We start from the raw sequence: 12,521 nt of genomic DNA, 5'->3' as shown, positions 1-12,521 counted from the left end.
AAGACCACACAGATCCAACCCCCAGATGTGGGCAAGGACACCTCCCCCTAGGCCAGGTTGCTCGGAGCCCTATCCAGCCCAGCCTTGAACACTTCCAGATATAGGACAGCCACAGCTTCTCTAGGAAAGCTGTGCCAGGGCCTCCCCACCCTCACATACCTGCCTGTTTTGTAAATGCAAGCATAAAAGGTGAGTGTTGGAAGCAAAAAAACCCCACAGCATTATACACCACGGTGATCTGAGAAAAAAAATAGGGTCATTTTGAATGAATTCCTTAAAATCAGATTATTTTTATTTATTCTTATCTCCTGAACAAGGAAATAAAAGCAGACAGTGCCAACGACTCCATAAATAAATTTTGTTCTTGGAGAATCTCTTTAATATGCACACAGTCCTGCTTCTGTGGTAGTGAACATTTGACCAGTAGCAATTAATTTCTTATCACAGTCTTTCTATGAGGTAAGAAAACATTAGTGTCTCCATTAGGAGGTGGAGAACAGAAGCTCTCCAAGAGCAAATGATGTGCCCAGCTTCATTCCCCTGCCCCACGGCTTGCCAAGAACTGTTGGAGGGAGAGGGCATTGCAGGGATGCCTCTCCTGCAGCACAGCTGGATATTCCTTTCCAGGCAGATCCATCCTGCTGATCAAGTGATAGACTCAGAAAACGTTCAATATCTGTATATTTCAGGAGAAGTTCCAGTGAGCTGATGAATTTTCAGCAGCTTACTGTGAAGCATACAGCATTCCCTGTATTGGCAGGAAAAGAGGAAAAATAATAAAGGTCGCTGGTGTATGAATCTCTTCTGTGTGGAAAAGGTGAAAAAGAGGGTTTCTTACAGAAAATACCATGGCATGTCAATGATTAGGCAAAGTGTCCCAAAGGTTATTAAATTTTTTCTCATTCAAATAGGTAGGATCTCCAGCTGGAAGTGCTGTACCCTGCATCCAGCCCCGGGGAGGGGGGAACAGGGAAGCAAAGGGTTAAATTTCGGGGCTGTAGAAGCAGATTGTGTTTTCCTTCTATGATGTGGGCTGACAAGACATCAGTATTCTATTCATCTGTTGGGAATTAGGCTGTTAATCCAATCAATGACTCTTGAGCTAGCTGCAGCCTGCCTCCCCACTGGGGAACAATCGGATCAGACGGGAGATTGTTTAAGAGCACAGAGCAGTCCCGGTGTCAGGTGGAATTTCCAAGCGTTCCCTAGTGAATTGGGGATGGGAAAGCTGTCTCAGCCCATTTATCCTGCCCCTTAAATAAGCAGGTATCTGCCTCAGCCATGCTAAAGTGATAAAGCAGTACGGGAGCACTAACTTTTATGCAGGGAGGGGGCGGGGAAGCACCCTGAGAAGAGGATTTTAGCATCCTGCCCTTTGGAATATCATCCTGTCCATAGCTTGGGATGGCATTTGCATGGTTTGCCAGGGGCTGGCTCAGCCACAGCACTGTGACACTTGTTACAGCTTTAGGCACTGACTTCTCCAAACACGTTTTTGATCCCTGCAGCTTCCTGGCAGTTTTTCTATTGCACCAACACACTTGTTTGATGAGCAGCAAGATGCCTGGTAACAGGCAGTAGCAAATATAACCTATAAATATGTCTAAATACACAGCTGGGCACAGAGTGCCAGCTGCAAAATGGGTTAAAAATGCTCAACAGCAAAACATCCCTGAGAGTTTCAATGTTGCTGCATGAGCTGCTGCATGGGTTCAGAAATCAGTTTGTTCTGCAATTAATGACAGCCATGTCTGTGGTGGGATATTGAGAGCCTGTATCTGTGCCAGCAGCACTACATGCTGATCATAGTAGATGTGATAAATCCCACTGAAATTGCACTTGGAAATTTAGGTACAGCACCAGTTAGAAACTAGGGCGATGAGGGATTAGCATAACCCTGGCACACTGAACTCCTCGGGCTGGGGGTGTTTGGGGGCATTAGCAGATGCAGGCTTCAGGAGGGAGCCAGTGGTGGTTCCTGGGCATCCTCTTCTCTCTGAGCTTTCTTAGATCTGCTTTTAACTGGAGCTTTATAAGTGGAGGCTTCTCCAAATTAGTACTCCTAAATGAACCACAAGTATGAGCTCCAGCAGTGAATACGAGCAGGGAGGTCCCCAGACAGAAAAATCCCCAGCTCAGAGGCTTGGCTTTAAAGGGCTTCAACATCCCTCTTCCCTTGATCATAATTTTGAATCAAACAAAAGCTAATGCAATTTTCTTTGCCTTTCAGTAGCAGATTGTGCTGTAAGGGTTCATGCCATTAGAAATGTAATAATTGCTTCTCTATGCAGATCTAATTTATCTGTGAGGCACTTAGAAGATAGGCCAAATGATAGCCTGGCAGCAGGCTCTGGAGAAGGGCCCAAGAGGTGATGATAAAAACCAGTCTAGCACCTTCCATCCTGGGGGATATCTGCCTGGCACAGTGCAGGAAATGGTCAGAATGGAAGGAATGAGCAGAGGAGAGAGCTGAGAGCTCTTGGAGAGGGACAGCCCAGTGAGAAAGGGAACCCTGCCAAACCTGTATGCACACACAGGGGAAGTGGGAGAGTTAATTGAGGAGCCAAACTTAAGAGGATGCCCTGCACTTGTCAGCTTGGGTTATTTGCAGTCCCTTAAAAACCAGCTGTTCATGACCAGTGCATGCTTTTTGGTTTTGCTTTCAGCAGAGGTTGCTCTGTATCCTTTGTCCCATAGTGTTGGTCCCTGGGGAGTGCCTGAGCTGCCTTGGTGTTGGGACCAAGGATGCACATGGGGATATCTCCTGCTGAATCATCTGGTGAAGTTCAGATATTTGCCCCCATTGCCTGGTTTTAGTATTGGTGGGGATTAGTAAATTCTGGTGTGTTGAGCTGTAGCCTTACCCTCAGTCTTCTTGGAGAGAAAATTTCAGAGAGAGAATAAGATGATGATGAGGTTAAAGTAAATTGCTGGGAAGTTGAAGTCTAAAGTAGAAACAAATGAGAAATAAAACCCTTTTTAAAAGAGGAGGGAAGTATTTTCTTGCTATTTTTCATCTCCCTGGCTTGAGTGAGTGTGTGTCGTGAGGCTGCAGAGATTTATATTACAGCTCCTAAGCATCGGTGCTTGTTCAGAGTCTCTATTATTCTGGCCCTTTTTATTCACTCACCTTCTAAAGATGTAGTGTAAATATTTATCTTCCCTCTGGCCCATCGTGCTGCCCAGGACCCGGTGCTGTTAAACACTCTTATCACCTCATCGTTCTTATCTCCTGCGATCCCTGCCAGCATTCGGAGTCTGTCAATGGGAACGAGCCCTGCACCTTAAAAGGTGCCACAAATGAGCAGAAAGGAGATATGGGGGGGAAAATACCTTAAAATAAAGAGCACACGTGCTACCCCTCGAAAGGGAAGGGTTAGTGTAGAGGTTTCCTGTTGTGCCTGGGGAGGTGACTGAAGCTGTTGAGGTGAGGTCTCGATGTGGAGCAGCACTCAAGGAGGTGTGGGGTCCCCTCCAGACCCTTGTGCTGGTGTTGAGGGTCCAGCCCCAGCTTCATCACCGATAAGGGATCAGGCTGGACCAAAGCTCACCCAGGTAACTAACCAGCATGGATTTGTTTTTCCTCTTTCTCCCCTGGTGCTGAACAAAACAGGTGAGATGGTGGAAGAGGCGGTGGTGTCTCCCTCCAGGCCACCCTCCCACTGCACACAGCCTGGAGGGCAAATGAAGCAGCTCTGAGCTATCAGTGTTTATACAGCACTGGTTTTAAAACTGTCCAGTGAAACCACAGTCAGACACTGGCCAGTCAAAGTCTACTTGAAATGGGAGATTGTGTCTTACAGAGTGCACAGCATCTCAGCAGGTTTAGCCAAGCCATTTCCTTGTCTCTGCCCTTCAGTCCAGACCTTGTGTTAGGTTAAGCAGGGAACAGAAATTCCCAAGGAATGAACATGGGATGGCAACACTCATATAATCCCATCAGCTATAAGACAGAATTCATGTGCAGCAGCCACAGTACCACTTAGCAGATAAGACAGTTGGTCCATCTGCGCTCGGTCCATCTTCTCCCATTTCTCTTGCTTAAATTTCTCAGGAGCAGAACAAAATCCTGTTATCCAATAAGTTATCCACTGGTAGTTGGATTTTCATTGAGTGACATCTGTCACAGACCATGCATGTAGGAAGTACCAATGATTTTGTAGCATCTTTGTTTTGATGGGTTTGGTAGGCATGGACATTTGGGGTTTCATCTCCCTTAAAGGCTGTGTGGCTCAGCTGTCACCCTGGTGTGGCCAGATGTGCCAGGAGGCTATAGAAGCCACCAGGGATGGCACATGGCATTAGGAGGCAAGAGGGAATCTTGGAATCAGATCTGTTGTTGGTCCATAATGTGTCTGGGACTGAGCACTCCTACATTTGAGTGTGTCATGGTATTCCCTTCCTGGTCACTTTCTATCTGCCTGTGTGGGTTCTGCCATTTCCACAAGCTCCTCCTTTTTACAGATGGAGAATTGCTAAAAGGAGTCTGGGAAAAGGGCCTACCAGTGCCTTGCAAGCCTTTACAGAAGGTGTATTGCTGCTTTGAGCCTGGCTTTTCCCCTCTTTTGTATTGAAGTTCACCGAATCAGAGCAGATTTCCTCCTTTTTACCCTGTGACAGTGATATTTTCCCAGATGATACAGAGGCATGAAAGGGCACTTCTCAGAGGCATCCTGGCTCAGTGTTGGCCCAGAGCTGCCCATCTCCTGTTCCCCACTCACCTTTACTCAGCACCTTGTCTTTGGTCCATCCACTGAGAGGATCCATCTGATCACTGCTGGCATCTCCTGGCTGCAGAGGATGTGCTCCAGATGCCCTGTTCCTGGCTGATGCCAATGGGGTGAGGACAGAGGCTTGTACCTGCCCATTCCCTGTTTGGGATCATCCATCCTAACACAGACACATCTTGGGAGAAGGACCTCAAGATGATCAAGAGGCCACTGCTTTCTGTTGCACATCAGGAAACACCCCTTGCATCAAGACCAGCTACAATTCATCTTCACTCATCTTCTGCACATGGTGTTTGATTGCAAAACAGACACTTCCAGTGCCTGGCAGGCAATATTTGTTTCACATAATATTTGTTTCACATAATTCCCACAAAGGGAGCTGTAATCCTGACTTTCACAGCCCATCTTTGGTTAGTCTCCAGGTGTGACCATTTTGCTCTGAAGGCTCAGCGTTGCCATACCTGGAGCAGCCGGGTACATCAGGCTGCAATTAGCCACGGTGCTCCAAAGAGCCAAATCAAAGAGGGATTGAGATCAGCAGCTTCCCAAGGGCTTTCAAGGCCTTTAGTGAGTGACCACACTAGAGCTTTTTCCATTTACCTGGATTAAAATTTGTCACAGAGGAAATAGAAGCAAACAGCACGGCATCTGAGAAGTGTAACAAATAGCATTTGGCCATTGGGCAGGCTCAAAGCAGGGGGAAAATCCGCAGCGTAAATAAAGTGCAAACCATGTTTGCATAACATTGGATTAATAGTTCTTTTTAAAAACCACACTGGGATTAGAGGGATGCATTTCCTATGCCGAGACCTGCGCTCCCTCCTTAGCCCAGCAGATGCCAGAAAGTACATCTAAGAGAAATAAAAAACCTTGTTATCCCCAGCCAGCTGCTGAAACAGCAGTGCTTTCTGCAGGCCTTTGGAAGAGGAACAAATGTCTGTAGGATTCCTGGAGCAGTCCTCTGTGTTTTAACAGGGAGTTCTGCAGCAAAGACCTCCCGTGGGAAAGGGTTTCTGCTGCATGGCTCCAGTCCCATTCACCTGTGGGTTTTGTTGGCTGCAGTCTTGGAGGTGGTGATGCAGAGGGGAGCTGGATTCCCATCCCCCAGCCCACAGATCTGACATCCTGCCTTTTCAATAACTCACTGGAGTGCTCCCGCCTCTCCTTCCCCAGCCCTGCTCCGTATTTTGCTGAAGTCAGTGCTGGCCCTGTCACTCCTCCAAGCAGCCATGTGCTTAAGGAGAGCTCAGGGGCACTGGCTCACACTGGTTACTTTAGTGTGGAATAATCAATGGATGCTGGCTGTGATTCCCTCATTTCTTTGGATTGTGGTACCATCTAATGACACCCATTTGCATTGCGCTCCCCACAGTTTGGGCAGAAATAGGCTCCTGAAATGAGGCATCTTCAAACACTGCTCTGAGTGCACATGGAAGGAAAAATCAGACCCACCCACCCCTTTGCTTGGAAAAGACATGAAATGGGTATTTAGGCAGCAAATGCCTGTTACACCTGGCTTTTTATCCCTGTTGCTGCCCTGGTTGTCGTGTTGATGCTGTGTCCCAGAGCAAAGCATGGCACCTCCCACCCCAAAACACAGGTCATTCCTAATTCCTCAGCTCCACAAGCTTAATATCAAACAGAGTAACACACTGGGAAACCAGAAGACTTCCAGCTATAAGTGGAATTTCTATCTGCTTTCCTGTTCTTTTCTCTTTTGCCTGCTCCAGAATGTACAGCAAACTGTAGAATTTGCACCTTAATCCCAAAGATGATGGTAATTAAAAACTTAAGTCTCCATAGACAGATGTAAATAAATTAAGGAGACAAAGAACTGAATTAGAGGCTAATCCTGGTTGGAGTAGTGAAAGCAAAGGGGCCAGTGATTCTTTACTTCTGTTATTTCACCTGTTCTGGTGGCAGGATGAGGCTGTGGCAGGTTGAGGCGCCTGGGTTTGCAATGCTGGATGTGAAACATCAACTGTGATAGAGCACTGGGGAGGGGACATATTCCCAAAGCATTGCAGCTGGTGCAGTGCCTTAAGTGTCAGGGAGCTGTGTGCCAGCACCTACAAATCACACACTTTGCTCTGCCCTTGCGCTGCAGGTGTTTCACAAGGATGAGTTTGGCAACTTGCTCTCATCTCTGAGCATTGTGCCCTTTCCTGACCTGACAGAACTTAACCTGGCTATTGGGGCAGACCTAAAGTCTGAAGGCAGGCACCTAAGATTTATTCAGGGGGAAGGAACTGGGTTTTTTCCCCTGTGTGCTCCCATGTGTCAGTGCACTGAGCTGTGTGAGTGTCCCAGTGCTTTACTCTTCTCTCAGGTAGCTGGCAAAGCTGGGTTTGCACTGAAGCATCTTGGACTAAAGCACCAGGAGTAGTGAGAACCCTAGAGTGAGGCCATAGGACTGAAATTCTTCATTTTTATGGGCTGGAAGTGATAACAGTTTGAACTGAATTATACTCACGTCATGACGTGATCCACGCACTCTTATGGGTGGATAGATATTGATTATCCATCAATAGGGAGTGATGGTGGATGATGATTCAAATCCCAGCTGTCAGGTAGCTGGGTGTCCTGGCTGTTTGTCTGGTCAATTAAAACACTGCTAGGATTCAGCCTATTTATTTAAAACTGGAATGTATTTGTATTACCACAACGTTACCTACACCTCTAAAATCAAGTCTCTTTCTCTTTTTCAGGATGGCGAAGGCCAGACTGCACTCCATTATGGTAAGCTGCCTCTAAGCTTGGCTGTTCCTTCTTAGCAGTGTGGATTTGTTGTGTGAGTAAATGCTCTGTACACAGAAAACAAATTCCAGGAGAAAAATGAGCAAGGAAGCTGGATTTGATTAACCAGTGGCTACCTCCACTAGCAAATCCCAGGATGGTAGGGGTAGGAGCCTTGGGAGAAGATTGCTGCCCTCCCTTCGTTCTCCTCTGCAGATGTCACCTTAAAGCCTTCCTTTTCCCTCAGTTAATGATGCAGAGTTTCCCTGTACACCTCTGTGTCTCAGGATGTTGGTGTGCCACCTGCCACCAGGAGTGGCTCTGGTTAGGGGATGCCAAATCCTTTGGCCTTCAGGGAGGGTCTGTGCCAGTTTTAACAAGTTACAGAGCTCCTGGGAAGGGGACAAACAAGGTGGCCTCCACCTTGGTGTGTCCTGGTGACAAACCTGTTTGATCACAGCTGAGAGAGCAGCAGCTTCTCTACCACCAAAATCAGCAGAGGCAAGTCACAGTTGGTGTCCCTCCTACAATTACAGGCTAATTAGATCCGTGATTTAATTGAAAGATTGTTCTATCTCCAAATGAGAAAAGCAGAGACTGAAGTGATGTGTGCGGTGCTGATGTGCAGGGAATAGGAAAAAAGTATCAATTTAATCTGGATCATAATCTTTTTCCCAAAATTAAGACATAGCCAGTTATTGTCTTGTACTCTCTCTTGATGCCTGTCACAGTAATTAAGAGCATACTTGTCATTCTGAAGTGTTTGTGTCTTTCTCTCTCTTCTTGATCTCTCCACAAGGACATTAGCAGAATAGCAAAATTGATTTGCAGACATCAGTCCAGGGCACAGCATTTGGATCTGGAGCTAAACTCCCAGATTCCATGGCCCCTGAACCAAGACTATAGTTACAATAATGTGTGATTTCTCCCTGTGGGATCTTTCCTGTAGGATACTCAATTTTTCAAATACCTGTCACTGTGACTGGAATGGTGAATCTGTTGCTTAGCACAGCATTGTCCGCAGATGGACAGCACTTAAAATGCCACATTGCCTCTTTCTCTTCCTAAGCAATTCCACACTTTGGGCATTCTCTCTCCTGGGAAGATGCTTTTCCAACGCCTTTCAGGTTCACAGTAGATTGTGCAAAAGCATAGCACACATGTAAGTTATCCAAGAGCACTTGCTTCTAAGCAAGCCCAGTATGTGAAAGGAAAAGGTGGGTGCATCACCTGAGTTTAAATTCCATGCAGATGGATCCTTCTGGCTGGGGACTGAAGCAGGTTGTTCAACACAAGCAAACATAACTGATATAATGAACATTATTTCAGAAATGGTTTCTCTGATCTACCCTTCCAGCTCAGGTGTTTCAATAACTACTGTTTCCCAGAATTTTCTTCCCAAATGTTTGTGAAGTGTTGAAAGTTTTTCTTCCCCTTGAGTATCATCCCCTCTACCTCCCTGTATATAATTTTTGGGAAGCCTCTCTGGGTCGCTGTACACAGGCCTGGTGTTCCCATGGGTGCCCAGCTGTCCCTGGTGACCATCACTGCCCCCAGGAATCCTCATTCCCTTTCTTTCTGATCTGGCTGTAAATCACCCAAGCTTGGAAACTGCTTCTTAAATGGGTGACTGGGTTTGATTCAGGTGCCTGTTGGCCTGAAACTGGAACTCGCTGTCCCCTCCCAGTCCCATTTCACTCAGCACTTCCTAACTGAGTCATTAACTGCGGTGGGAAGGCAGGAGAGCTCCTATGGACACCACCTGTGAGCAGAGCAGTGCCTCCACAAGGCCTTCCCTTTTGCTGGAGGCTGTTCATGGAGTCCAGGGAAGGGTTAAATCCCATCAGCAAGGCTTTTAGGGTGTCTGCATCCCTTTTTATGAGCGGCGTGGCCTGACAGCTGTCCTTGTGGTGACAGCTCTCCTGATTACAGCCGGTGTCAAACCGCATCCTGCCGGGGTTATAAATCCCGGCTCCTTCCGACGGCCGCTGACCCCGCCTTTAATCGCGGGTTAAGCGGGGGCCAGCGGGGCCCCGGGGGTGTCCCTGCTGGGCAGCCCTTCTCCTCGGCTCCTCTCCATCCACCCGCTCCCGGGAACACCGGGATCATCGCTGCCGCCTCTCCCAGAGGAAATCAAGGCTTCTCCGAGCGGCGGAGGCCGCGTGTCGGCGGAGCGGGCAGGCTCTGTATCCTCCTGGGCACCCCGGCTTCCCTGCAAAGCGCCATCTGTTCGCCTCGGTCTGCGCCGGGCAGGGCGGTGGGAGGGGACGCTGGAGGGGAAATAAATAATAAAAAAAAATTCATCATCTGAACCCTGAGGATTAATGGAGTCGGGAGGCGAACTGCGCTGAATGGAAATTCATCTTCACCCGTGCCAGTGTCAGGGCTGCCGCTCTGGCCCTTGACAAATCGAGGGTCCCGGGGTGTGATAAATCCAGCAGCTGTGCTCGTCCCCAGGGATGTCCCCAGCCTGCTCAAGGACACGGCACCAGACAGGAAAGGCACCTTAGCCCGTGGGGACCAGCTCCCCATCCCCAGAAGCTGCCACCGTACCTTCCTTGGCACCTCTGGAAGTCTGTTTTCTGCAGAGGGATGTGCCCCCCTTCAGCTCAGCCTCGCCCACACCCCCACCTGCTTCCTCACCAACCTGTTTCCCCTTTTTGACCCCTTTTTTATCCTTTCAATATAAACTCCAATCACACATCGAATTTATTTTAATGAGACATTACTGCTTGTCCTTTTGGATCATTAGAAGACTGCAGAGTAATGCAAAAGACACTCTAATTACTAAAGGAGTCAGTCGGTTGCTTTATAAAAACACCCAAAATATTATTAAAACCAATTGCTACCAATGCAAGAGGAAGCTGCCAGCTTCATGGCCTTGTAAGGCAGGTTTTGGCTTGACTAGGGTCTGAGTTGCACAGGCTGAAGGGAAAATCCAGGATCTGGGACTTCTGCTGATGTCAGCCAAGTCCAGCTCTTCAGTGTTAAGAGTTTGCCTGATTTTCTTGGTTCTTTTATTTTAGCATCCTTAGGTAAGACATCCTAGGACAGAGAAGAGCTCGGGTAGAACTTGACTCTATATTGTCAGAGAAAATGAGGGATGAAAAAACAGTTGCCAGTAGAGGTGTGAGGAATAAAATGTGTGCCATTAACAGCTGTCCCAGGCCATGGGGAGAGTCACCTCGAGCTAGGGCTCCAGGAACTGGTGGACAGCAGCTATGCACCATCTGAATTTTGTGCAAAGAGAAGGGATGGGCAAAAGTCAGGAGCCAGGCAGTACTGAAGATGTTGTGGCTGGGATGTGCTGCCTGCTCCCTGCGAGGTGCAGGAGGCAGGTGAGGGGCAAGGGCTTCGAGATCCATTATAGATGGTGAACGCTTTGTAAATTCTGGGTACAGAAGCAGGCAGGGAATGCTTTCCCAGGTGGCACTTTGGGGGTCCCTGCAGTGCTGCAGTAGCACTCTGGGACCCTTCCCAGGCTCATTCTCCAGTCCTGGATGGGAATGAGCCTTAGCCAAGCTGTTCCAGGCTCCCTCTGTCCCAGGTGATGCCCTGCAGATCCCTCAGCTCCCAGCACCTCTGACTGGGTGCTGTTTGCACCAGGGGCACCCCCTCAGGACTTCAGGCTTTCATTGCTCTCACTGTGTCCTTTCTCCCTCCTTTGCACTGTTAGATCCCAAGCGATACGTTGTGTTCTGAGCTGCCCTGGCCGTGCTCTGCTGCTCCGGGCCAGCTGCTGAGCCGGCATTCCCTGCCTCCAGCGGGGGAAATGGCCAGCTCCGAGCACACCCATCACCGCCGCCTCGGGCCAGCATCCCCGCACTAACCCTTCCCTTTCTCCCCCCACAGCTGCCACCTGCGAGTTCTTGGACATCGTGGAGCTGCTGCTGCAGTCGGGAGCCGACCCCGGGCTGCGGGACCAGGAGGGCTGCCTGCCCGAGGAGGTGACGGACTCCAAAGCCATCACTTCGGCTCTGCAGCAGCACGGCCCCGGCGAGCCCTGAGCCCCGGGACAGAGATGCTCCGCAATAAACACCCCTTCCCTCCCTCCCTGCCGCCCTCCCCAAACACCTCGGGGGTTCCAGGGGACCTTTTAAAGCACGGGGTCTGGCTGGGCTCTCCAGCACGAGGGCCAAGCAGAATGGCATCAGAGCTTGGCATGCTCTGACACTCATCAGTATTTGAGGGGGGAGGGAGAGGGGAGAAGGCCTGGAGGAGGCCCCAAGTGTTATTTTAATGTATCAAACACGAGTACTGTATGGGCTGTCTCACCAGAGCAGCGTGGGCTGACCTGTCGGCTCCTCCGTGGGGATGCAGGGCCAGGTGAGATGCTCGTCTCTCCCATTCAGGCTGAATTTTAGGTTTTTGTTTTTTTGTTTTTTTTTTTTCCCTGGGTCCAAACAAATAATATAAATAAAAGCACAGTGTTGGGATCAAGCCTCAATGTGTTTGTTTGGTTTTGGGTTTTTTCTTGCAGAGGGTGACTTGGAAGCCATAAGAATGGGAGGCAGCTCAGTGCAGCCATAACCCTTGGGAAGTTCTGCTCGAGCTCTTGTCCTGAGGAGGGACAGCTGCAAAGACAGCAGGCTCATACAGGTGTCTGTCTGTCCCTCTGGTTCTCACACAACACATGCTGCTAATCAGCCTCTCCAAGCTGACAGGACTTTTACCCCTTTGCTGAATTGAATGGCTTTAAACACCACCTCAGTCAGTGGCTCCAGGGCCTCCTGCTGTGTTTCCATCCCTGGAATGGCTCCTCCAGGGCTAAGGTCTGGTAAGAGCTAAGCACAGATAAACCTGCACCCACCCTGTCACCCCTCTGGGTCTGTCTCAGACACTTCATGATCTTCTCAGCTGGTCAAGTACCCAGAAAGAGGGAAAAATGTGCCTGGTGGCCATGCCTGAGCGGATGTGGGATGGTCCTGGGGATTAATGCTGCCTCATGAGCATCCCAGGTGGGCCCACAGAGCTGCCAGGGGTGGGTTTGTGCTGTGGGATAACTCCCAGCTGGGAGCAGGCTGCTGCACTGGCTGGGTGTGTGGCAAGAGGAGA

At 49.1% G+C, this 12,521-nt stretch overlaps 1 protein-coding gene across 1 annotated transcript in view; it reads left to right on the top strand.

Annotated features, from left to right (window-relative positions):
* Positions 1 to 11,906, top strand: part of ACBD6 (acyl-CoA binding domain containing 6) — an 82,187-nt gene extending 70,281 nt beyond the window's left edge. The window contains exons 7-8 of the mRNA XM_041420202.1: positions 7,439 to 7,469; positions 11,319 to 11,906. Coding sequence (XP_041276136.1) covers positions 7,439 to 7,469; positions 11,319 to 11,473 — 186 coding nt within the window. The 3' untranslated portion in view covers positions 11,474 to 11,906. The remainder of the gene's footprint in view (positions 1 to 7,438; positions 7,470 to 11,318) is intronic.
* The last annotated feature ends 615 nt before the right edge of the window (positions 11,907 to 12,521 follow it).

This window comes from Onychostruthus taczanowskii, unplaced genomic scaffold (assembly GCF_017590055.1).
Source record: "Onychostruthus taczanowskii isolate IOZ18803 unplaced genomic scaffold, ASM1759005v1 scaffold63, whole genome shotgun sequence".
Taxonomy (NCBI): Eukaryota; Metazoa; Chordata; class Aves; order Passeriformes; family Passeridae; genus Onychostruthus; species Onychostruthus taczanowskii.
The sequence above is the reverse complement of the archived record's forward strand: the minus strand, read 5'-3'. Positions and strand labels throughout refer to the sequence as shown.